The sequence below is a fragment of the Salmo salar genome, chromosome 10 (genome assembly GCF_965601325.2).
Source record: "Salmo salar chromosome 10, fSalSal1, whole genome shotgun sequence".
Taxonomy (NCBI): domain Eukaryota; kingdom Metazoa; phylum Chordata; class Actinopteri; order Salmoniformes; family Salmonidae; genus Salmo; species Salmo salar.
The window spans coordinates 24,140,087-24,167,455 of record NC_138300.1 but is presented as its reverse complement, the minus strand read 5'-3'; the positions used below and the strand labels follow the sequence as shown (position 1 = coordinate 24,167,455).

The window sequence follows — 27,369 nt, the reverse complement described above, 5'->3', positions numbered from 1 at the left end:
ATGTAGTAGTCTTGAATCCTGCAATGTACTTCTGGTCCTCAATGTACCGACTGAGAGAAACACAGGGCTGTCTTACTGCTTTATTAACTGTGTGACAGACATACATACTGTAGTGTAAAAATTAAAGGAACATATTTACATTGTCAAATGTTTTAAGCCAAGAGGTAAAACATATTCTCCAGTGGAAGCTTTAAAGCATTGCAGGTTATATTCATCTGATGCGTACCATCAACATGACAAAAACGTAGACTGTCTTTAAAATAATAGCACCCAGCACTGAGTTTACAGATCAGGTGACATGAATAAGGACTGGTGTTAACATCGGTAAACACTTGCAGCAACAACATCTCGGAATGTCTCTTTTCCAGGAAGTCCTCACCCAGCTAATAAAATGGTTTCTCTCCTCACTTCAGGTGGTGATTAAACGGTGACAAGTCAGGGCAACACATGTTACAATACAATATTCAGACCCTCCGACCCATTCCAACCCTTCTCCAAGATCCAATCAGCAGTACTGTATTTCCATCTGTGTCTCCACTGGTCCACACAGCTGCTGGTGATTCAATACATTCTTACGTAGCAATAAACTTGTGACTATAAGCAGGTCGTTTTGCTACAAAGTTATTTGGGTTATACAGGTAAATTAGGTGCTTCTGTACTGAGAAGCAACTAGCAAAATAAGAGGCAGAGGATTCCAAACATTCAGTATGTATTAATGACTACTGTACTACAACCACGTTATATGGACTGTTTTTAGTTGCATTGGGGTCTGTCTGATGCATTGAAATATTAACATATATTGTGCCTAGCCCCTAATATATTGGTAACCCTTTGTTGAATTAGGGATATGAATGAAATTACTTTATGAATCAGTCCTGATACACTGATGAGGGCACCTGTCTGGAAGGCACAGGGAGTGTAGTGAGCTGATTGGGATCAGGCAGAGTAGGACCCATTGCCCCAGGCAGGTGTGGTGTGTATTGGGGGGGTTTGGGTGAGCAGCGCTGGGACCAGTTTGAGCTCCTACCACCATACAGCTTAATGGGGTAAAGTTCTGCTGCAGCGGTTGGTTCTGGCTGGGTCTAGGTAAGGCTGGTGTTGGAGCTGCTGGTACCACTGTTCTTCCTCTGGCTGCTCTGCACGGCACTGGGCACCTGCAGACCCGTCTGCACTGAGAAACTCCCATTCCACACCTGTAGGGGGAGATAGAGCACATGCTTAACTCACAGGCAGGATTTATCTAAGATACCTGTAGTGGTTTCATGACTTTTTTGCTCTGTGAGCCACCCAAAAATCTAAGTTCCTCACCGAGAAGGCTGGTATGACAGGCTGTGTGAACTTGGTTCTAAAAGTGTGCATCAGTGTCTTGGTTCTGGCATTGTAGAAAGACAGTGCACCTGGATGGAGAGAAAGGTAATGTCACGAATGTCCCAGTACTCTGAGGCAGCTTGGAATTTGATACAGCAGCATAGCTAAGGAACACAGAGTGGAAAGGGGGATACCTAGTCAGTTGTACAACTGAATGCATTCAACTGAAATGTGTCTTCCAGACTAGATACAGACTGCAGACACTCATCAGTGTTCATTTGATTACATTACCCAACCCATTCCTGGTCCAATCCTTAATTCAGACCAATTTAATGAAGTAGAGATAACAATGTTGTCATGACGTTGGCCTCTTTGAGTACAGGGAGGACAGTTGACCCCCTCCCCCTTGCACCATCCCCCAACCTACCTCCCCCCACCCAGGCCCTGTGTGAAGGGGTGGTAAAATTCCAGAGGAGAATCTCTTGCCACATGGCCCATAGAGAGACACAGGAAATTCTTCCAACTCACATAATTGGGGAGCCAAGCGACATTTGTGTTCTGGAGAAGGTATGGAAGACTGGTGAAGAATCCAGCTAAGAACTGGTCCGCTTGGTACAATTTTGTGATACTCAGAAGAGACAATATAGCCATATTACCATAAAACTGTTTATATAATAGCCAAATGGTTGTATAGAATGTATTAATAAGGATAAAGCTATTTTGTAATACATTGAGATGCTGTGTACTGATGTTAATGTGATAGAATGTATTTATGTCAAAGATTAAATCAGTCATCGGCACGCCCCCAGGGACACAGACAGGACCAGGCGTCATGTGACAAGCCTGTTCTATGTTCACTATAAAACCCCACCCTGATTTACTTTCAGCAGACCAGGCCTCCACTCCATTACGAGTTGGCCAATAGGTTTGACCATCCAATTCCTCTACTGAAAGTGAACTATACCACGTGGTTAACTTCTAGACTATCGATACCGACAGAATAAGAACAAGTCTTTGATATTAATTAATAGTCTGCAGCTAGAAATTATATCATTGAACGCGAAGACTGACGAAACATCCATTCTATGACGACATTAATGAATGTCGCTTTGAAAGATCCATTCTAACCGAGAGAGAGAGAGAGAGAAATCTCCAACAGAACGACTCTCCAACAAGGATCCCGACGACACACTGAGCGTAAATATATATTGATTGCAATTGTTCCCGAATGAGTGAGCGTTCATGTGCAAAGGATTAGCATATCAATTGTTAATATTAATGAACTCTGTGTGCCTCCTCAGCTGCCCTTTTATGACCCTTTGTGTAACAGGCTGCCATGCCTGTTTAGCCCACCAGGGCACATTACTCTACCAATTCTTTGTGACGATAATTACATTACATTTACATTTACATTTAAGTCATTTAGCAGACGCTCCTATCCAGAGCGACTTACAAATTGGTGCATTCACCTTATGATATCCAGTGGAACAACCACTTTACAATAGTGCATCTAAATCTTTTAAGGGGGGAGGGGGGGGGGTTAGAAGGATTACTTTATCCTATCCTAGGTATTCCTTAAAGAGGTGGGGTTTCAGGTGTCTCCGGAAGGTGGTGATTGACTCCGCTGTCCTGGCGTCATGAGGGAGCTTGTTCCACCATTGGGGTGCCAGAGCAGCGAACAGTTTTGACTGGGCTGAGCGGGAACTGTGCTTCCTCAGAGGTAGGGGGGCCAGCAGTCCAGAGGTGGATGAACGCAGTGCCCTTGTTTGGGTGTAGGGCCTGATCAGAGCCTGAAGGTATGGAGGTGCCGTTCCCTTCACAGCTCTGTAGGCAATCACCATGGTCTTGTAGCGGATGCGAGCTGTTTGTATGCTTTCTGTGAATTACTTAGTTTAGTAAATAAATGATTTTAAGACAATTGATGTATGGATGACTCTTAGTAAAGACTGGGTTCGTGCAGATACAACAATTTACGACGTTTGGAATGAGACTGGACGCGAGGTAAAATACACCATTTAAACCAGAAGATAATCGGCCTATACTACAATAGAATATAATATATAATGTTATAATATAGGAATGTTATATTAGGAAAATTATAACTTTGTAATCTGAATATTTTCCTTGGTGCCCCGATCTCCTAGTTAATTACAATTAAACGATTAATCAGTTTGATCGCGTGATAATAATTACAGGGAGTTAATTGATAAACATGTCTTCAGTTTAATGATAACCCAAAGACACGACAATATTAACTTCTAGAGTAAGGTTAGAAATGAGCAGATATCTGTTCGGTGACCGAGCCGAACTAGTCTATTCGCCTACCGCACTACGACAGTGGGCAGACCGCATGCGTATCTGTATTTATGTACCGTGTCGCTCCGGTCAACATAAACGCTAGCAGAATTATGCCGACTGGGTGATTAAGGTGAGACGTCACTAGAAAACCCAACCTTTCCATTGTGAGAGGACCCTATTTTGGTGCTTGGAAGTGATACTCCTGAACAAAGTTAGGAAGAGCTTAGCATTACGGGCAAGCTAACAGAGAGGGAACATTTTCCTCTCCCTGTGCCACGTTTAAAATTCCTCTGCTAGCGCGACGGAAGTCCCGACCTTTCGTACTTCCGTTTAATTTCAGCATTCTATACCCTGGTGGTGAAGAATTGCCAGTACATCTCTTGGGGAAATCCAAACGTGGATCACGGTAAGATATCCAGATCAATCGGTAAGATGACTCGCGATATCGACGTCCCATTCAATTTAACTAACAAGTGAAATTGCCAGATTTACCTTTTCAAGTGGATCTTTTAAATAATATCCAAATTGATTGGGCTTCTACAATGAGACATGATTAACTTTTCCACACTTAACTTAGATGACGCAAAGCTCTCAGGTTAATCTTACATCTAGACGTTCCGCTAGCGGAACACCTGCTCCAATATCCAATGATAGGCGTGGCGCGAATGACAAATTCCTCAAAAATACAAAAACTTCAATTTTTCAAACATATGACTATTTCACAGCATTTTAAAGACAAGACTCTCGTTAATCTAACCACACTGTCCGATTTCAAAAAGGCTTTACAGCGAAAGCAAAACATTAGATTATGTCAGCAGAGTACCCAGCCAGAAATAATCAGACACCCATTTTTCAAGCTAGCATATAATGTCACAAAAACCCAGAAGCACAGCTAAATGCAGCACTAACCTTTGATGATCTTCATCAGATGACACACCCTAGGACATTATGTTATACAATACATGCATGTTTTGTTCAATCAAGTTCATATTTATATCAAAAACCAGCTTTTTTACATTAGCATGTGACGTTCAGAACTAGCATACCCCCCGCAAACATCCGGAGGAATTTGCTAACAATTTACTAAATTACTCACGATAAACGTTCACAAAAAGCATAACAATTATTTAAAGAATTATAGATACAGAACTCCTCTATGCACTCGATATGTCCGATTTTAAAATAGATTTTCCGAGAAAGCACATTTTGCAATATTCTCAGTAGATAGCCCAGCCATCACGGCTAGCCATTTAGACACCCGGCCAAGTTTAGCCCTGACCAATACTCCGATTTACTATTACAAAAGTTTGATTACCTTTGTTGTCTTCGTCAGAATGCACTCCCAGGACTGCTACTTCAATAACAAATGTTGGTTTGGTCCAAAATAATCCATCGTTATATCCAAATAGCGGCGTTTTGTTCGTGCGTTCAAGACACTATCCGAAGTGTAAATAAGGGTCACGAGCATGGCGCAATTCGTGACAAAAGATTTCTAAATATTCCATTACCGTACTTCGAAGCATGTCAACCGCTGTTTAAAATCCATTTTTATGCAATTTTTCTCGTAAAAAAGCGATAATATTCCGACCGGGAATGTGCGTTTAGGTAAACAGACGAAAGAAAACAAAGCATTCTGTCGACGCGGGCACGAGCCTGAGTCTCACAGTACTGTAACCAGCCACTACCCAAACGCGCTACTTTGTTTCAGCCAGAGCCTGCAAAGCCACGATTCAGCTTTTTGCTGCCTTCTGAGAGCCCTATGGGAGCCGTAGGAAGTGTCACGTGACAGCTAGAGATCCTCACTCGTCAATGGATAGAGATAATCAAGAAGGGCAACGACACATTGTCAGACAGGCCACTTCCTGCATGGAACCTTCTCAGGTTTTGGCCTGCCAAATGAGTTCGGTTATACTCACAGACACCATTCAAACAGTTTTAGGAACGTTAGGAGTGTTTTCTATCCATAAGCTAATAATTATATGCATATTGTAGTTTCTGGGCAGGAGTGGTAACCAGATTAAATCGGGTACGTTTTTTATCCGGCCGTGAAATTACTGCCCCCTAGCCATAACAGGTTAACCTCTTGGGGCTAGGTGGGACGCTAGCGTGCCACCCGTGGTGCACTCCATCAACAGCAGGTGCATTTCAAGAGCGGCAAATTTGAATCCAAATAAATGTCAAAATTCAAATTTTTCAAAAATACAACTATGTTACACCATTTTAAAGATAAACATCTCCTTAATCTAACCACGTTTTACGATTTCAAAAAGGTTTTACGGCGAAAGCATAAATTTAGAGTATGTTAGGACAGTACATTTACAAGAGTTGTGTGTAATGTTTTGTCAAGTCAAAGACAGGGTCACCAAAACCATAAAACCAGCTAAAATGATACACTAACCTTTTACAATCTCCATCAGATGACACTCCTAGGACATTATGTTAGACAATGCATGCATTTTTAGTTCTATCAAGTTGATATTTATATCCAAAAACAGCGTTTTACTATGGCATTGATGTTGAGGAAATCGTTTCCCTCCAATAACCGGCAGTCAAGTCAGCGTCACAAATTAAATAATTAAAATTAGAAAACATTGGTAAAATATTATATTGTCATTTAAAGAATTATAGATTTACATCTTTTGAACGCAATCAACTTGCCAGATTTAAAAATAACCTTACTGGGAAATCACACTTTGCAATAATCTGAGCACTGTGCCCAGAAAAATACGCGTTGCGATACAGACTAGACGTCATGTTGGGGAGATCTAAAATCGAAAATACTATGTAAATAATCCATTACCTTTGATTCTCTTCATCAGATGTCACTTCCAGGTATCACAGGTCCATAACGAATGTAGTTTTGTTCAAAAAAGCTCATCATTTATGTCCAAAAATCTCCGTCTCGTTAGCACATGATGTAAGCCAGCCGGACTTCTCGTCATGAACGAGGGGAAAAAATATATTTCCGTTCGTTCAAACATGTCAAACGTTGTATAGCATAAATCATTAGGGCCTTTTTTAACCAGAACATGAATAATATTCAAGGTGGACGAATGCATAGTCTTTTATAACGTATTGGAACGAGGGTACCCAACATGAAGTAGCGCGCCAGGTGTCTAATGGGACATCACCGTTCCATGGCTCTTGTTCGGTCAGATCTCCCTCCAGAAGACTCAAAACACTTTGTAAAGGCTGGTGACATCTAGTGGAAGCAATAGGAAGTGCCAAAATATTCCTAAACCCCTGTGTTTTTCAATGGGATAGGTTTAAAGTCAATACAACACATCAGGTATCCACTTCCTGTCAGAAAATGTCTCAGGGTTTTGCCTGCCAAATGAGTTCTGTTATACTCACAGACACCATTCAAACAGTTTTGGAAACTTTAGAGTGTTTTCTATCCATATATAATAAGTATATGCATATTCTAGTTACTGGGTAGGATTAGTAACCAGATTAAATCGGGTACATTTTTTTTATCCAGACGTGCAAATGCTGCCCCCTAGACCCAACAGGTTAAGGGAAAGTATAGTGGTGAATGTACCCTAAACATTTAAACTACATTACTGTTATGATAACCCTGCAATCTGAATTGCTTGGGTATCATTGCCTCATTCAATTTATTTATTTAAATTGCCGAACACACCTTTCTAGGTTCTTCCAACTAAATGAGACAACTTAAACTTTGCATATTAACCTGGATGAAGCAACCTCTCAGGTAATTCAAGTTTAAGACCCAGATAGCCTACCCAGGTAGGACTAATCATTGGCATTGATTAATTCAATTTGCTTTTGCAAATTCATTCACGTCCAACTTCCACAGTACTGTACAGTACTGATGGTTCATTAACGTCTATAAATAGATTAAAATCGTCTTTGCAGCTCCCCACATTCCAAAACCAAATTTTGGAAAATAATTGTCCTTTTAAATGTTCTAATAATGTGCAAGCTATCAGAGAGGGTGGTCCCCACTCGCCCGCTAATTAGTGAACCTCCACCCGTAAATGGATTGATCTCTGACCTCAGCAGCGATAACAACCCTAATTATGCCATTAGTGGAAAAGCAGACAACAATGCTTTCCAAAACCAAACATCGGGTGCAGGCCTCGTAAAGGTTCTCTCCAGTCTAGCTCTGATGTCTTGCCATCCGAGATTGGCATCTGTCCAATACCGCAGTGCGCAGCTGAAGCACGAGCAGGTAACGGTAGACATAAAGGGACAGGTGGAGAGAACCGGGAAACCAATGACAAATGCAGAAAAGGGAAAAATTCTGCTAGCTATGGAACTGCGCTTGAAAACCGAACAATTAAATGTAATTACAAAAACGTACGACGATGAACAAGCACAAGCTCTTCAACAAAATCGTTTTCTACAGGAACAAAATCATATGCTACAGGAACAACTCGATTCAGCCAAAACTAAATACGATGATGTCCACGCCAAACTAGATAAATCTGAAGAGTTATCTACAAACAGGAGCGCTCAACTTGACAATATGCATGCTGTTTTGTTGAATGTTACTCAAAATAACACGGTTCTCCTCAAAGCGCTGCAGACCAAAGACGATCAGTTAATGAACACAATGACAAAGTTGGATGATAAATCAGCAGAACTTATTGAAGTCCCTGACCAAATGAATGATGAGAGAACTCAGGTGATGAGGATGGAAATATTGATTTCTAAGCAAGCAGAGGAAATCTCATCACTGAATCTCTCGCTCCGTACTCAAGACCTCTATCTGCAAACCATGACAGATAAGTTTGAGACCGAAAGGAGCAGGTGTGACATTCACGTGTCCAAAATCGGTACTCTAAGCGCTCAAGTGGACTCTGCAATGCAGCAGAATTCCACCCTTAGGTACCATCTGGAGGAAATCCAGAATGGTCACGCTCTACAGCGCGACTACCCATCCAAGCAATCGGAGCCCTGTACTCACAGGAGTGAAGACAATAGGTTTCAGACCTTGCCTCCCTCATGTGTCCCTCAGTCTTCTCCTCTTAGCCCTTTGGCACTGAGTAATATGGAGCCTCTTGTCCAACAACAACAAGCCTTGGCTTCTTCTCTTGGCCTTTCGGCCCCAATCTCTCTACAGGATGGAGCCAACCCTCTCCGCCCGCTTGGCGCGGAATACCTTGACAAACTCGTCAAGAATTTCCCCACCTTTGACCCCGTTCCAGGTCAGCCAAACGATACTGAGACGTTCCTAGCTGACATAGAGGATGCGTTGGATGGCTACCCGAACGCTACGGGTTCTGACAGGGTTTACCTGTTGAAGCGAACGTCGAATAGACACGTGACGAGGTTCATTCGCCTACAACAGCAACACGTGCTAAATGACTACGCTAAACTTGCCACAGCTTTGAAATTTGAATTCAGTGGTTCTGCGACTCGCAAACACGATAGCTCACTGGCTAACACCATCAAACAAGCTCGGAACGAACACCCACAAGCTTACTATCATAGGCTTCGTTCAGCTTACTTTGGCCTACTCACAGAAACAGGAATGGAAGAGCTGTTACCATTCAAACAAATGTTTCTGTCGAACATGCATCCCACCTTCATTACCTACTTGGGCCCTGCCGCCCACGTTGGCTTGCCTATCTTACAACTCAGAGAGCTTGCAAGCACAGCTTTTGAGGCATCAAAAGTTCACAACGCTAAGAGCCCTGACCACTCGGTTTTGAAGTTTGACCAGGAGCACTCACTCCAGTTAGAGGGTGCATTATCAGGTATTGGAGCGTTGAGAGATGACGCACAACAACAGTTTCAACCACGAAACCATGGTTCCAATAACCTCCGCGGTCGAAATAACTGTAAAGTACGTAGCCATCAACATGACTACCGCTACAGCCGTTCGCTACGTTCCTGCACCCAACCCACAAAAAGTGTCAGAGCACAAGGGTAACAAAGGGTTGAAGGACGATCAAAACGTAGACCAATGTTCTCCAGAAGTCCCACTACGGGAAGAACTTAAGCGAGAACAATTTGAGAAAAGGGTAAAAGATAAGTCACAAGGACTAGACGGGGAATTACCGGACACCAGGTCCGCAGAAATTAACACCCATAGCAAGGACGTTAAAGTTCACATTTCTCCCGCTCTCATTCAAGACCCTATCCAGGGCCCGCTTGATCAAGAAACAAGCCCCCGGGCTTTGTCTATAGACTCTGATACAAAAGTTGCGAAGAAAAAGGTGAAACGCTTCGTTAAAGCCAAGCCCACTCAAAATCGGAAAAGTCAATCTGCTTCCACCTTGAACAGAAATGGCACATCACGTCGTTGCGAACGACCACTCCACTTTGTGGGGAATATGTCCACTAACCACGAATCTAAACGGCCATACCTGGAAACAGTCCTGGAGGACTGCTTAACTTGTCATGCGCTAATGGATTCGGGTGCGACAATATCACTCATCTCTCAAACATTGTTTGATGATCTCAAAAGGGCTTTGAAGCCAACTAAACGTTGGTTAAAAGTGGAACGATGCGACACTAAACTTCCAGGGGTCACTCAGACTACCTCGCCTCTCACATTGAGAGTCATGCTGAAACTACACTTCCAGGACGTATCGCTCGTTCACCCTGTGTATGTTACCAGCCTCGAAACTGTAACCCTGCTACTTGGAGCAGACTTGATGGATCGGTTACTCCCATTGATGGATTGGAAAACCAACCAGGTATGGTCACAGGCCACAGTGCCTTCTCCACTGACCACACTGTCTTCCCCTAACGCTAGCTGCAACGCAGTCATTCACGAGGGGTATCTGTCGAAAGCACCCCTTGGGAAAAAGACGTTTAGAAACCTCTTGGTACAGAATCCGATCCACGGAGATAGTACGATATCTCGACACATTCCATCAGCCAACCTCATTGACCATTCTTTTCATGATTTCGAGCCAGCTGTCTCTGTGAATAAGCAACTTCCCTCCTCCTTGCAGTCGTGCAATACGATAGTTGAGATGAACTTCTCTTGCCCTTTGGACACTTCCGCAAGCACTGCGGCCGTCCCAGCAAGAAAAACATTGATGCGCAGAGTATACTCTGTTTCCGATGATACACCTTCCGCTTTGTTGGGAACTGTCACCCCTTACAATGACACGAATGGCGTCAGTCCAGCAACTGACCCGATGACTCCCACTGGTGAAACACTTTGCGATATCACAGACCGATATCCTCGTCTCAGTTCGCAGGTAATGAAGAGGTTGCCACACGCGGACGCGGTGGTGACTGACATGCCTCGACAGCCACTGAGCGTTTTGAAGCACAAACACCAGGAGATTTGGTTGAAAGGTTACAGCCATTCTCATAAAAACGCGGCCGCTGACAACTCGTACATAGGGTCCGACCCATGATGAGCCTCATCGAGGCCGGTGGGGGGGTCAAGACTACGGACAACACCGTACGAGGCCACCAGAGCATAAATCAAATCTAGTTGTAAACTCCCCTATGAGAACAGTGAGGAGCAGACAGGCCCCTAGACAGGGTTTATCTTAGAACACATCTAAGATAGTACTGAGGTGTACCACACTGGTCGTAAAGGAAGTCCAGTGGACTTGTCCACCTCCAAAACAAATGGCATCAATAGTCATTCCTTGCCATGTGTAGGTTCAACTACAATACAACTAGTAAAATGCTCCAATCATGTGTTCCGGTAGATAATATTTCAGAATAAATCGGTAGGATAACTGGTCCCCTTGAGTACCAGTACCAATACTAGCAACAGTCAGTCCCGCTACAATCAGTAAGAAGGTTAGAGACCTAACCAATCAAATTACCATTGACAACAGCGACATAGGAGTCACTCAGAGTGCAACACGTGGAGGGGAATCTCCAGTGCACTCTTCCAATGGTTAACACACATGTCACTAACAAATAGGACCCTCCATTCAGGAGTAAAATTATTAGAAGTCATGAACCATGATCACACCACGTATGACTGGTCCAATACTTAAAGAGTACTTCCGTCGTGAGGTTAGCTCCTCCGTGGATAACATAGCTATGAAATAGACTTCATACCTATCGCCACTACAGTAGTGGAAGACACAGTGACTTGTAGTAAAACTACTACAGACTCCCTTGACACCAATTCTGACTGACCTCCAGGCATTGACCTGAAAATTACCTGACTACGTCAGACTCATTCTGAACAAGTTGTAATCTGCCCGGATACTTGGTTTTCTTCCCTTGACATGCGCGCTTGTGTATGCACAACGGAACATCCAATTAGGATTTATGCTAGGACCACTTAAGGGCCCAAGCAATATACCAGCCTTAGTAAAGTTGAACATTTACTTCTAGGCCTTTGACTCTACAGCACTCACCAGTTTTCTTCCCAGAACTCCATAGGTCATCCCTGTAGACTGCCCAAAACTAGTGCATTACAGCTGTAGACTTATCATATAGTTATCAACTTAGGATAGCGCCTAAGCAACACACCAAGTAGGAAAAACCCTAGATATGGCATTAGAGACAATGCCATGATAATCGTTTTGCCAGAACATTGGACGTATATAGAATACAGTCCAATTAGATGATTTTTTTGTGTGAGAACTATATTTTGTATATTTTTTTGGTTTGTTTATGCTTTCATTCCTTTTCGGTTCAGTTCCTTTGACACTTAGGAAGTGACAGAGCCATAAACAAAGTTCCCATACAACCATCACTTAGTGCCACAACGCCGCTCATTGGGGAATGAATGTAATTATATATATTTCATGAGTGTGTGTGATTTGTTAACATCTGCCTAAGTTACTGCCCAGATCTTCCAGTCTGGACGACGGGTCCGGAACTGCGACCCCAAATCCGGACACCCACGGCCTATCCTTGTGGCGGCATGCCCGCTGTCAGAGAGCCTACCAAGGTAAACCAACAGAGGGGGGGACCGCAACGGCGATCACCAACCAGGACATCCCCTGGCCCTTCCTGGGGTACTTTGCAGCTTCCAGGGAACCTACCAAGGTACACCACTAGAGGAGACCGCAACGGCGATCACCAACCGGACATCAACTGCCCATCCTTGTGGTGGACTGCGCCGCTTTCAGAGAGCCTACCAAGTTCAACCACCAGAGGGGACTGCAACGATGATCTACCAATGGGACATCACGTGGTCATGATTTTATGTTGATTTGTAACTTGCAGGATAAACAAGATCCAAACCACCAGGGGGGGTATGTCATGACGTTGGCCTCTTTGAGTACAGGGAGGACAGTTGACCCCCTCCCCCTTGCACCATCCCCCAACCTACCTCCCCCCACCCAGGCCCTGTGTGAAGGGGTGGTAAAATTCCAGAGGAGAATCTCTTGCAACATGGCCCATAGAGAGACACAGGAAATTCTTCCAACTCACAGAATTGGGGAGCCAAGCGACATTTGTGTTCTGGAGAAGGTATGGAAGACTGGTGAAGAATCCAGCTAAGAACTGGTCCGCTTGGTACAATTTTGTGATACTCAGAAGAGACAATATAGCCATATTACCATAAAACTGTTTATATAATAGCCAAATGGTTGTATAGAATGTATTAATAAGGATAAAGCTATTTTGTAATACATTGAGATGCTGTGTACTGATGTTAATGTGATAGAATGTATTTATGTCAAAGATTAAATCAGTCATCGGCACGCCCCCAGGGACACAGACAGGACCAGGCGTCATGTGACAAGCCTGTTCTATGTTCACTATAAAACCCCACCCTGATTTACTTTCGGCAGACCAGGCCTCCACTCCATTACGAGTTGGCCAATAGGTTTGACCATCCAATTCCTCTACTGAAAGTGAACTATACCACGTGGTTAACTTCTAGACTATCGATACCGACAGAATAAGAACAAGTCTTTGATATTAATTAATAGTCTGCAGCTAGAAATTATATCATTGAACGCGAAGACCGACGAAACATCCATTCTATGACGACATTAATGAATGTCGCTTTGAAAGATCCGTTCTAACCGAGAGAGAGAGAGAGAGAGAGAGAGAGAGAGAGAGCGAGAGAGAGAGAGAGAGAGAGAGAGAGAGAGAGAGAGAAATCTCCAACAGAACGACTCTCCAACAAGGATCCCGACGACACACTGAGCGTAAATATATATTGATTGCAATTGTTCCCGAATGAGTGAGCGTTCATGTGCAAAGGATTAGCATATCAATTGTTAATATTAATGAACTCTGTGTGCCTCCTCAGCTGCCCTTTTATGACCCTTTGTGTAACAGGCCGCCATGCCTGTTTAGCCCACCAGGGCACATTACTCTACCAATTCTTTGTGACGATAATTACTGTTTGTATACTTTCTGTGAATTACTTAGTTTAGTAAATAAATGCTTTTAAGACAATTGATGTATGGATGACTCTTAGTAAAGACTGGGTTCGTGCAGATACAACAATTTACGACGTTTGGAATGAGACTGGACGCAAAGTAAAATACACCATTTAAACCAGAAGATAATCGGCCTATACTATAATAGAATATAATATATAATGTTATAATATAGGAAAGTTATATTAGGAAAATTATAACTTTGTAATCTGAATATTTTCCTTGGTGCCCCGATCTCCTAGTTAATTACAATTAAACGATTAATCAGTTAATCATAATTACAGGGAGTTAATTGATAAACATGTCTTCAGTTTAATGGTACCCCAAAGACACGACAATGTGCTGTATGTCAGTCTGAGTTAAGTGGTGCTAACTGGATGGAGGAAACCACTACAATGGGAACAGGAGATCCATCTCACCCTCCTCGTAGTTGCAGTAGACCCCTATGCGGTCGGGGATGGGACAGTCCAGGGTGCGGGCCTTGTTGTTGTGCTTGGCTGTGAGGCTCTGCTGCAGCCAGTTGTTCAGGTGGATGCACCATGATGCGTTGCTCTTCCCCAGCTGGTCAAAGCGGCCCAGGTTCCGCAGGGCCAAGCCCACAGCGAACGCCTTGCTTTCCTTATCGAAACGCACCTCCCAATACTGCTGGCCTGCGTCGATAAAAGTGTCTCCCAGTACAGTGTAGGATTCAGCCGTGAATCGGTCTCTGCCGACCCGAGCAGACGGCACTCTCTTAGGTGAATTCATGGCTGTCCTAGGAGAGGAGGCCACCAAAGTTGAACATCGACTTTCATTCTATACACTGTTAAGTGTGCACAAAGAATTTGGCAGAAAGTGTTTCTGACCTGGCAGGTGAGTGCATTGGAGATTGGTTGGTTCTGTTCTTGTCCTTGCGGATGTCCTGGATGACCTTCCCCCCGCAGCTGTCCCACTCCACACTGAGGTCCTCCACCTTCAGGTTCTGATGAGCCGAGCCTGCATCCAGCTTGAACAGGAAAGCTGCAAGGAGAGGTGGAGAGAGGGTTTTCTGACTCATTCTTATCTTGACATCATTAGGACATTAAGGATAATCAGCTACATACATTCTCCTGTGGAAGACTATGCCTAGTTCAGTTCACTCACCATGTGTCTCCAGTGTTACAAGCTCAGAGAACTCTCCTGCCACAGCCTTGTTACACGCCTTCACACGGAACGTCATGTAGTGTGTGTCGAAGCGAAGCCCTGAAAATACATAATAATAATGATAATGAATATGATGGCTACTTAATAATTACAGTTGGTAAATTAGAGTCACCGAATTATTCCTAGGCTACAGCATCCAAAGACAGGCCTTTTTTCATACTACCCTCTTACTACGGTGAGCTCCAAAAGTATTGGGACAGTGACACATTTGTTATTTGTTTTGGCTCTGTACTCCAGCACTTTGGATTTGGAATGATACAATGACTATGGGGTTAAATTGCAAACTCTCAGCTTTAATTTGAGGGTATTTTCATCCATATCAAGTGAACTGTTTCGAAATTACAGAACTTTTTGTACATAGTCCCTCCATTTTAGGGGACCAAAAGTATTGGGATGAATATACTTAAATAATGTATTGTGTAAATGTTATTGTAAATAAGAATAGAGTGTTTCTAAAACTTCTATATTAATGAGGATGCTACCATGATTATGGATAGTCCTGAATGAAATTGTGAATAATGATGAGTGAGAAACATAATAATGATGAGTACAGACATACAAAAATCCCCCCCCCCAATTTGTTTTTTATGTTAACCTGTTATTGTTATGGTGAGAAGTTAGCATGTCTTGGGGGTATGATATTTGTGTGTCTGTAACTTTTTGTGTGTCACTCATTATTCACGATTCATTCGGGACTGTCCATAATCATGGTAGCCTCCACATTAATGTAGGTAGAAGTGTTTAGAAATGCCTCCCGAGTGGCGCAGTGGTCTAAGACAGTGCTAGCTGTGCAACAAAATATTCTGGGTTCGAGTCCAGGCTCTGTCGCAGCCGGCCGCGACCGGGAGACCCATGGGGTGGTGACAATTGGCCCAGCGTCGTCCAGGTTAGGGGAGGGTTCGACACGGATGTCCTTGTCCCATCGGGCACTAGCGACTCCTGTGGCGGGCCGGGTGCAGTGCACTCTGACACGGTTGCCAGGTCCACAGTGTTTCCTCTGACACATTGGTGTGGCTGGCTTCTGGGTTAAGTGTGCATTGTGTCAAGAAGCAGTGCGGCTTGGTTGGGTTTTGATTCGGAGGACACACGGCTCTCGACCTTCGCCTCTCCCGAGTCCGTACGGGAGTTGCAGCGATGAGACAAGACTGTAACTACCAATTGGATACCACGAAATTGGGGAGAAAAAGCAGTAAAAAAAATAAAAAGAAGTGTTTAGAAACATATTATATTGTTATTTACAATAAAAGTGAGTCCAAAATAACACAAAACAATATTTACCATTCATTTCTATTGGGCACAAAATAATCTGCAAATGCATCCAACAAGTTCGTAGAAACACTGGGTTAACTGCCTTGCTCAGGGGCAGAACGACAGTCACAAGCTTGATGTAATAATCGTGTGCTAGGAATATGGGATCAAATACTGAACTTTTGACTACTTTAATACACATAAGTGAATTTGTCACAATACTTTTGGGGGGAATATGTACAAAAAGTGCTGTAATTTCTAAACAGTTCACCCGATATGGATGAAAATACCCTCAAATTAAAGCTGACAGTCTGCAGTTTAACCTCATAGTAATCAAATCTGAAGTGCTGGAGTACAGAGTCAAAACAACAACAAAATTGTCACTGTCCCAATACCTTCGGAGCTCACTGTAGTTTAATGTCCACAACCTGGCTCAACCCTAACCCTAGCTTTATGTTCACACCCTGGCTCAAACCTAATCTTAAACATAATCCTATTTCTAAGGTTAATCCTAGTTTCATGTCCACATTCCGGTTCAACCCTAACCCTAGCCATAACCCTAACCCTTACTTCTCTTCTCGAGTCAACTCTTACCTGTAAGGGTGTACTCGGTCTCGCGGATGCCCTCCACTACCATCCATGGGTAGTCCTCTCGGGTGCGAGGCGGCCCCTCATGGTTGGTGCGGCGGTATTCCAGGTCATAGTGGTCTATCTTGCTGTCGGGCTCAGGCAGAGCCCACTGTACCATCACCGTGTTGTCACACACCTGGCACTCTGACACCAGAATCTCTGGGGTCGCAGGCACTGGGGAAGAGAGAGATTAGGCTTATTGTCCTACTCATTTGTGACTACTAGCCACAAGCGAAAGACAAAATCATTGTACACATACAAGGCAGCAGTATTGTATTTCAAAAATCCCAATTCATATTAACTATAAAGTTCAGTTCTTAAAGAAAACCAATAGACATGACAGTTCACAGACTGACCTGGGAGGAACTTGATGGCCTGCAGCATCTCCCTCTCTTGGGTGAAGTCCACCATCATGTGACTCATGCTGTCAGTGGTTTTGGCTTTCAGCGACAAACGGAAGGCTGGGGCCATTGTCACACTGCTCTCCCACAAACAAAAACACAGAGAATGAGACATGCCTCATTGTTCAACCCACTGAAGGACTGACGGGACACATTAGTTAGTGTGTTGTACTGTAGTACTACTATAACTAATCACTACACAGAGCTAAAATACCATACTAACTACGCTTCAACTGTACCACACAAAAACATTAATGAATCATGAACTGACATACACGAAACATACAAGCTAAACTGACACTGCCAGAGAGGGGATAGACTGGCGCATGTGCCATGAGAGACTGACACATGTTTGAGACAGAGAGGACAGGTGAGGTGAGGGAGAAAAGGCTGAGATGAAATGCCAGAGTGGTGATGAAAGAGCGTGCTACAGAGTGATTGTATCTAATCTATATTTTGTTGGAAAGCATGTGGGTGAGCAGATGGTTAGGGAGTTAAGAAGATACTCTGAGAAATGGGCAGCAATGTACTATACCTATCCTTAATGTCTTTGGCCGCCTGGAGAGAAGCAGAGAGGGAAAGGAAAATGAAATAAAGGAGATAAGGACAGAGGACTGAGTTGCAGCCACATCCTTACAATAAAAACAACACATCTGTGTTAATAGGTTGACACACACCACAACGAACCACATCAGATCAACATACTGTACTGCTTTACAATAAATGTAAATAAGATAAGAAACAGGTAGTAACTGTGTTAAAACAACAGTCATGCCACTAAAATCATTATGAACCATTATTGATATCCTCAAGCTAAATACCAATGCCATCGTGGCATCATTGCATAAAATATGTAAATGAAAGTTAGGTTGGAGAAGATTTTTCCAACCGTTACCTGAGTGAAGTCGTCTGCTTCCGAGGAGCAGAGAGTCTGATTGGCTACCTCCAAAAGCTCCTCGGAGCTCTCCAGGGCTTTGGAGCATGCACTCAGCTGACTCTGAGAGAGAGAGCATGATATATTTAATCACAGTCCAGACACTGTTTCCTTTCAATATAATGAATGTCTTCTATGCTGTACTGTTTCTTTCCATCAGAGGAAAGGTTCATAAGAAAAGTTATTTGGGTTGAATAGCTTTGAATCACTTTCTTTTTCAATTAACCTACTGGAAACTGTACAATATATCAGTTTGGCTACCCACTCACATAATCAAGCACAGAAGGATGCAGTGTAGTGATGTCATTACAAAGCTGCCCCTGCCGTGGCTTTGTCTGACTGACTGACAGTCAGAGGCTAAGAGATAAAGCAGGATTGTACACAGACACAATAATCCGCTAGTAATAATATCGCTGCGAACCCCAACACACACAGCCTTTCATGGCAACATTTCTTTCATAGCAACTCTGAATCAGTCTGCACAAAAAGTTCACCCAAATTGTGAGCCTGAGAATGAGTCACGCTACATTGATCATAAGCTGATCTTATGATCGGATAGCCTGGAGAAGTCATCAAAATATTGTTCCAATGTTGAATGTTGATGACGAAATCTTGAAAGCTCAAGAAAATGCAAAGCAAAAGCCTGTAAAACCCTTCTCCAGTAAAAGCCCAATAAAGTTGAACTGACCTGTAGCTCATAGGTGCGGCTGGCCCTCTCCTGTTTGATCCTGGTGACCATGCTGTCCTTTATATCGTCCAGTACTGAGTGGAGGGAGCTGAACTCTGTCTCCAGGTCCTCCTGGACACGGCTGGAGTTACCCTGCAGGGGTCAATAGAGAAGGAATTAGTTCACTGATAGATACCATGTACATCCAGCCAGTCCGTCTGATTAGTATGCCACGCCATGCCAAATTCATAAAACCATGTGTCTATTGTGTTGTGCACATATCCTACTGTCAGGCTGTCATCTTAATGTTAGAACATCCAGGCGCGTTGTACAATACCTCCAGGTTCTCCAGGCTCTGTTTCTGACAGCAAATGAAGTTTGTAATCTCCTCATTCTTCAGTGCCAGGGTGGTGGTGATCTTACGAAGCGATTCCTTAACAACATACAAAAGGTTATTAAGCCTAAGAATATATTAGAGAGAACATTATTACATATCACATTGGACCAAGTTCTCAATACGCAGAATATAATATTTCCTTGAGATGCCTTGCTTCAAGATAACACATCAGTAGTGACTGCTAACAATACTAGCGTACATTTAAAGAAGTAAGGATGAATCATAAATGGTTAGTAGGCTACTTAGTCCCCCAAATCTCTATCCAGTAATTTCCCCATCTGTGTAAATTGTGACAAGGGCGGCATCTTGCTACATAACCATAAGGATAGCATCCATCATTTAATAATGTGTCTCCTCTCCAGTGGTTAGGTTTAACCCATCATAATACACTAGGCACCATGGGCACCCTATCTCTGCAGCAGCCAAGCTAAATTCAATATGATACTGATTTAAGAAGATCTGGCAAATGATGTTAAACATTTCAACAGTCCAGTCCCACGCCCGTCAGGTTTATAGAATCATACACTCCCAACCCAAGAAGCATTTAATATGCTCCTTCCTGCGAGAGGCTATGCGCCAGGCCCCAATAATAGGGATAATGGGACACACTCTACACTTATTGCAACCTCGGTCTCAGCAAATCGGTCAAAACTAAAAACAGACAGCTGTTAATGTGTCTTGGACTGGTATGCATTTACAAGTTAAATCAATAAAGACTATTCTGAGACCTCGTTAGTCGCAGTTTTCCTCGCGCACGAATTGGAGTCTTCTTGGCGAAAAGTGATGCTCATGTGCATTGAATGTTTGATGTTCTGCAAATCTTTATGTCGACGCGCCTCCGCGAAATACGCATCGTCTTTTAAATCAACTAAAATATGTAAACATACAAGGTTGTATTAAAAGGACAGAATACAATCCAATTATATAAAACAGCTTCAAAGTCCCGGTCCTTCGCGCTACTCCCCTTTCTTTGTACGCCCTGCGACCGCAGCAAACACAAAACACCTGTTCGGCCACTTCCATCCTACCTTCTGATCTCCCATCTTGCCAGACCAAGAAACCGGTACCGGTGTATCAGTAATTATAAAGGCTATTCGTCGCCGTCCCCTATTTTTGGTTTATTTGCAGCACACTCTACTGGGCTGGTACTGATGCTGCTGGAGTGCATTGCATCTTTCGTCCAACGCCTAGGGCCGTAGTGTGTATTGCGCAGACGCAGTAGAGGAGAACTCTGGGTATTGTCGTTTTTATGTGAAACATTGTTTCCAGTCTGTTTCTGGGGGTGAAGGCTATGCGTTTTCCTTTGTAAACGAAAAGCAGCTATGGAGAAAATGCTAATTATGATTTATTTAAAAGGCCTATTTCATATGCTAAATGGTATTCTTCAGTTTACCCTCAGGGTTTCCACCAAATAGATGATATGACACGTGAGGTTTTTCATGTTTTAGTAGGCTGCCTATCCTGTGTTTGACCCCTTTCTTCTCCCTACCATAAGAAGTGACACATTTTAATGAAAAGTAAAAGACACAATGTGTCATCAATGTTGTTTACTCATTATCACATTATACACATTCTGTGTGGGTTCATCTTCTTACTTCATTGTTCATGACACTCTAAGCTGATAAACTATTTAAATCAGAAACTTTGCATGGCTATTTGATCTTAGTATTGTTTTATGACCGAAAGTCACACGGATATTCTAGAATGATTGTAGTGGTGAAGTGAGTTGACACGGTTGGACCAAAACCCCAAAACTCTCGGAAGCCCTTCCAGTTTCTCTGAGCCATACTTACAACATGCCCTTAAATTGCCCAGTGCACACCTACAGCGTTTGAGGACACATGTGACTGCAAGACAACTATGTGTGTAGAGTTTAGTAACTCAGCAAATGTTGTTTTTAATGTAGTCTACCACTCTTTGTAGTTATATATGCATCCCCCATCACCCCTCAATGTCTGGTTTCAGTATGTGGTAAATGTTGAGCACTTCCTTCCACCCACACATATAGAGTCCTTCCTCATCTCACTCAGGAAGGTACTGTAGCTATGACATGTGGGGACAGACTAAGAAGCCCACCATTAAGCCATAAAATGGACATATGGATAAAAGTAACCCTCTTGCTGTTTCTTATAGGTAGGATTACTATTCCTTGCTCTTCAACTCATCAATACATGGTTTAAATTTGACTATATATTTATTTAACCTTTATGGTCATACAAACATTTGCATTTGCTTTTTGCAATTATATTCATAGCTCATTGATTTTCCTTTGCTTTTTCCCTGATCTGTACTCACACAATCTCTTGTTTGCTTCTAAATAATCAAACAACTCATCTCTCAATTGTGTGCATTCTCTTGCGACAGGAACGTTGGTGAAGCCTCGTCTGAGCACTGTGATCCTGGATCAGCCACCAAGGACAGTGGAAGTTCATCTTGGTTCCTCTCTTACCCTGAACTGCAGTTTTATGCCCCAAACTCGTGTCAAGGTGAACTGGTATTTCAGCCCAACTGGCCACTCAAGCTGCAGCTCCAATACACTGCTGTACAGCAGTACCCATTCGGCTGACAAAACTGTGAAGCTGGGTGCTGGGGGTCATGAATCTAAAGAATCTAGAAAGAGTTGGTCCAGATTAATTCTTAAAGATGTTACACACAATAACAGTGGATGGTACTTTTGCCATGTCTCAGTAGAGATTCCCGTCCTTCAACAAGCATGCAGCAATGGAACTCAAGTTAATATATGTAAGTAGAAAAGGGAATCCATTTTTATCTCATTCATCAGTCTCTGTGAAATGTTTAGAAATGTTATGATGATGAGTCTTACAACAGTATCGTCAGTGGCAGCACTACTATTGTTACTGAATGATATACTGTAAATATTCAAAAAACCTCATTATGGTCTTTCTATTGCAGCGGACAACCAGATGAAAAGTACCACTTATACTCCTTTGATGACAGGTAAATCTTCCAAACCATAGGCGTTTTCACTGTGTGTATGTGCGTGTGTGTGTGATGCGCAGGTTGACTCATAACCTGCAGTCATCGCGGGCAGATTTAGGGTCATAAAATATTGGCCGGGTTGAATAAAGAGAAAACAATACCTTCAAAATCCATAAATGTATAATTATTGTGCAATTTTTATCTGTAGGTTACATTGAGGCTTTTATTTCATTATTTTAGGGTATCTGGCATTAGTGCATAAGCCTAAGCTTTAGAAACTAATTGTATACGTGAAATAGCCTACATGCCAATCGCCAAATGCTTTTGGGAACAGGCAGAAAAAGTTAACTTCGATCCATCAAGGCTAAAAAAAAGTTTAATTCAGTAAGAGAAAAGCTGCGAAGTGGAAAATTTTAAATACAGAGATGGGAGGGCCAGAAAATAAATGTTTGGGAAAGATTTGGTGAAGTGGTAAAAGAGGATAATAGCATGTTATGTGATGATTGTGTGATGGTTGTGATGTGCTATACAAATTTGACAGTCACAAGACTGTTTTTTAGTTTTTTTTGTAATTGCATTTTCTTCCTGGTCCCTAACCATCTTTGCTCCTTGAAAGAAGCAGAGATCACAGAGAACTTTGCTGATGTCAACTAGATCAGCCTGGACTCATAGACTTGACATAACATAGTAAATGTAAATCTGGGACACTCAAATGAGTATGATATGTTACATTTGGTATGGTTACATAAGAGGTGTAGTTACTTAAGGCAAAAACAAAAGTTGGGAGGGGAAGGGTTAGCTAAAAGGGTTAAGGTTAGGGTTAGCTAACATGCTAAAGTTGTCCGTGATGAGATTCAAACTCACAACCTTTTGTATAATGCAAACGTCTAGCAACTCAAAGGTTCCAAGTTTGAATCTCATCACGGACATCTTTAGAATTTTAGCTAATTAGCAACTTTGCAACTACATACTACTTTTTTGCTACTTTGCAACTATTTAGCATGTTAGCTAACACTTCCCCTAACCTTAACCCTTTTAGCTAACCCTTCCCCTAACCCTAACTTGAACCCTTTTAGCTAACCCTTCCCCTTCCCCTAACCCTAACCATAACCAATTAGCCTAACTCCTACGCTTAACACTAACCTTAACCCTAACCCCTAGACTTGCTAATGTTAGCCAGCTAGCTAATGTTAGCCACCTAGCCACGTAGCTAGAATCCATAACATATATGTTTTGCAAATTGTAACATATACTACGTTTTGCAAATTCATAACATATTGTACGTTTTTCAAATTCGTAACATATAATATGAATTATAATTCGTAACATATACGAAATGGGTGATGGACATCCACAAAATAATACATCCATAAGAAATGTAACATATCCTACTAAATGGACTGTCTCGGATTTATGTACAAAAAAGTATAAAAATGTTCTCAGACCAGATTGACTAGAAGCATTCATTCTATCTATTTATGACATTATTCTGGTGAGCAAGGGTTTATTTAGTCTTCTAGGGCAGCATATAATGACAGAAGAGAAGTTGACTAACAAATAATCTACCAAAATGTCAGAAATTATAAGCAGAAACCTATCTAAATCAGGCAATAAAATCTGGCACCTCCTGTAAAAAACAAAATCTGCCATCTTTGACAGCGCATTTTCTATATTAGCGGGTTAGGATCGTGTGCGGGCCTCAGATTTTCACTTTACATATAGTTGGGCCGTTGCGGATGGGTTATTAGCTATTGCGGATGGGTAAGGGTGAACAAACAGCTGACCTGCACACCACTAGTGTGTGTTTGTGGGTGAGAAGATGTCGAACGAAATAACTGCTGTTTACCCCCTCCTCACCCTCCAATCAATAACTCTGACTCGTCCTTCCAATCGGGGTCTGCTTGTACACTGGTGGCTGTGGGTAGCAGTGGGAGCAGCGAGTGCCATACCTGTCACACTGCTAGTGCTCATCTGGATCTTACTACAACGAAGGAGATGCAAGAGCAGAGGTACAAGACAGTTTTTGTTCCAAAAATATATTTACCTAGTATACATATTTTGAATTTAATTTCAAACCAGATCTTGTGACCTAAAGCAGAGAGGAGTAGTTTGTAGAGGGGGACGTTGATCAAATCAAATCACATTTTATTGGTCACAGGCACATGTTAAGCAGATGTTATTGCGAGTGTAGTGAAATGCATATGAAACAGATGAAAGAAAGCTCTGTAATATATATACAGTTGAAGTCGGAAGCTTACATACCTTAGCCAAATACATTTAAACTCAGTTTTTCACAATTCCTGACATTTAATCCTAGTAAAAATTCCCTGTTTTAGGTCAGTTAGGATTACCACTTTATTTTAAGAATGTGAACATTCAGAATAATAGCAGAGAGAATTATTTATTTCAGCTTTTATTTATTTCATCACATTCCCAGTGGGTCAGAAGTGTACATACACTCAATCAGTATTTGGTAGCATTGCCTTTAACTTGGGTCAAACGTTTCGGGTAGCCTTCCACAAGCTTCCCACAATAAGTTGGGGGGATTTTGGCCCATTCCTCCTGACAGAGCTGGTGTAACTGAGTCAGGTTTGTAGGCCTCCTTGCTCGCACACGCTTTTTCAGTTCTGCCCACAGATTTTCTATGGGATTGAGGTCGGGGCTTTGTGATGGCCACTCCAATACTTTGACTTTGTTGTCCTTAAGCCATTTTGCACCACTTTGGAAGTATGCTTGGAGTCATTGTCCATTTGGAAGACCCATTTGCGACCAAGCTTTAACTTCCTGACTGATGTCTTGAGATGTTGCTTCAATATATCCACATAATTTTCCTTCGTCATGATGCCATCTATTTTGTGAAGTGCACCAGTCTCTCCTGCAGCAAAGCACCCCCACAACATGATACTGCCACCCCCAGGCTTCACGGTTGGGATGGTGTTCTTCGGCTTGCAAGCCTCCCCCTTTTAACTCCAAACATAACGATGGTCATTATGGCCAAACAATTCTATTTTTGTTTCATCAGACCAGAGGACATTTCTCCAAAAAGTACGATCTTTGTCCCCATGTGCAGTTGCAAACCGTAGTCTGGCTTTTTTATGGCAGTTTTGGAGCAGTGGCTTCTTCCTTGCTGAGCGGCCTTTCAGGTTATGTCGATATAGGACTATTTTGACTGTGGATATAGATACAAGGTCCTTTGCTATTGTTCTGGGATTGATTTGCACTTTTCGCACCAAAGTACGTTCATCTCTAGGAGACAGAACACGTCTCCTTCCTGAGCGGTATGACAGCTGCGTGGTCCCATGGTGTTTGTACTTGCGTACTATTGTTTGTACAGATGAACGTGGTACCTTCAGGCGTTAGGAAATTGCTCCCAACGATGAACCAGACATGTGGAGGTCTACAATTTTTTTTTCTGAGGTCTTGGCTGATTTCTTTTGATTTTCCCATGATGTCAATCAAAGAGGCACTAAGTTTGAAGGTAGGCCTTGAAATACATCCACAGGTACACCTCCAATTGACTCAAATGATGTCAATTAGCTTATCAGAAGCTTCTAAAGCCACAACATCATTTTCTGGAATTCTCCAAGCTGTTTAAAGGCACAGTCAACTTAGTGTATGTAAACTTCTGACCCACTGGAATTGTGATACAGTGAGTTATAAGTGTGTTAATCTGTCTGTAAACATTTGTTGGAAAAATTACTTGTGTCATGCACAAAGTAGATGTCCTAACCAACTTGCCAAAGCTGTAGTTTGTTAACAAGAAATTTGTGGAGTGGTTGAAAAACGAGTTTTAATGACTCCCACCTAAGTGTATGTAAACTTCCAACTTCAACTGTATCATAGCACTGAGAGAGGGAGAGAGAGAGAGAGAGAGAGAGAGAGAGAGAGAGAGAGACATGAAAAAACAGCAAGCCTGGTGCACTCATTTACAGAGCAGCTAATTTGCACAAAGTGAGGTCTGCTCTTTGTGTGTTGAATGAGAGAGCAGGTGGTATGTGGTTAGAAGCTCTGAGACAGAGCGAGGGAGGATAGGTGAACGTCTCAGGTTAATTCTTTGCAGCTTCTCAGCTGTGTCTTGTCCTTTCTGCCCAGTCTACTACCTTCTTGACAGTGCAGGCTGCTGAGCAAGGACAGTTAATCAGATGTGAATATTTGTTGGTGTGACAATGACTTTGGAGTATTTTTTTCTTCTTGTGTATTTCCAGAAAATCCTATCTATTCGAATATGCCTCCACCAAGATCTGCAATAAAACAGCCCTCTCCGCATCCAGGAATACAGATGGACAACCAGAAGATTCCTTCTCCTTTAAAACACACCAGGACCCCACCCACAGCCCATTACAGCGAACATCTCAGGACGCCAACTCCAGCCAGGGCAAATGACAGACAACTCTTCAGGACCCCAAACCCACCCAGGGTCCATGAAGGCAAACACCTTACAATCCCAACTCCAGCCACAGCCCATGACAACAAATTCAGCCCAAAACCCTGAGACTTTTTATGATTCCAATTAATCATATTTCCTCTACTGAAACTATGTCAGCAAGTAATTCGTTATCTCGTGTGTTGTGAGTGTAGTCTGACTTGGTCCTATCCTGTCCTATTACATGAGCTATCACTTTAGCATGTTTTTTTCAGGGACACCTGTTGATTACTTCTCCAGCAATTGGCATGCCATGGTAGTCTACTAAATTCAGAGACATTATTGTTGTGTAAATATTATTCTCAGGGTCATTTAAAGTTCCCCAAATTCTATAAAGCGTAATTTAGCAATAAGGAAAATAAGTGCTATTTTCTGGAATGTACAGTATGTTGTATCAGTAGCCTTTGTAAAAAGACTGGGCAACACACTGTGGGCTTGAAGGAAATATCTACAGCTGTTAATAGTGCATTAATAAAATTCCATATTCAATATTTTCTTGCAATTGTAGTGTCAGAATTGTGAACAAATACTATGTGACTGGTAATTGTTCTATACATGTATGCAAGGACAAAAACATACATCAAGTTCGTTTTAGACAAAGTCTTTAAAATGATAGCCTACTAGACAACCACTTCAAAGG

At 42.4% G+C, this 27,369-nt stretch overlaps 1 protein-coding gene and 1 non-coding gene across 3 annotated transcripts; one reads left to right on the top strand and one right to left on the bottom strand.

The window, feature by feature from the left end:
* Positions 1-65: 65 nt before the first annotated feature.
* On the bottom strand, positions 66-20,563 carry LOC106613812 (fibronectin type III and SPRY domain-containing protein 1). 2 transcript variants are annotated; one of them, XM_014216445.3, is made up of 12 exons: positions 20,395-20,563; positions 19,307-19,402; positions 18,991-19,122; positions 18,264-18,365; positions 17,904-17,926; positions 17,324-17,445; positions 16,932-17,141; positions 15,030-15,128; positions 14,753-14,906; positions 14,327-14,661; positions 1,309-1,397; positions 66-1,193 (listed from the first exon to the last, which is right to left on the bottom strand). In XM_014216445.3, exons 1-12 carry the CDS (start codon positions 20,407-20,409, stop codon positions 1,083-1,085), a joined length of 1,488 nt encoding a protein of 495 aa, XP_014071920.1. In that variant the 5' UTR covers positions 20,410-20,563; the 3' UTR covers positions 66-1,082. The 2 variants fall into 2 exon arrangements, with proteins under 2 accessions (XP_014071920.1, XP_082812947.1); XM_082956821.1 differs by lacking the exon at positions 1,309-1,397.
* An 819-nt stretch (positions 20,564-21,382) lies between these two features.
* LOC106614013 (uncharacterized) lies at positions 21,383-27,220 on the top strand. Its single transcript, XR_014379006.1, has 5 exons — positions 21,383-21,499; positions 21,731-22,108; positions 22,280-22,324; positions 24,232-24,315; positions 26,512-27,220. It is a non-coding gene; the product is annotated as an uncharacterized LOC106614013 (transcript).
* Positions 27,221-27,369: the final 149 nt, after the last annotated feature.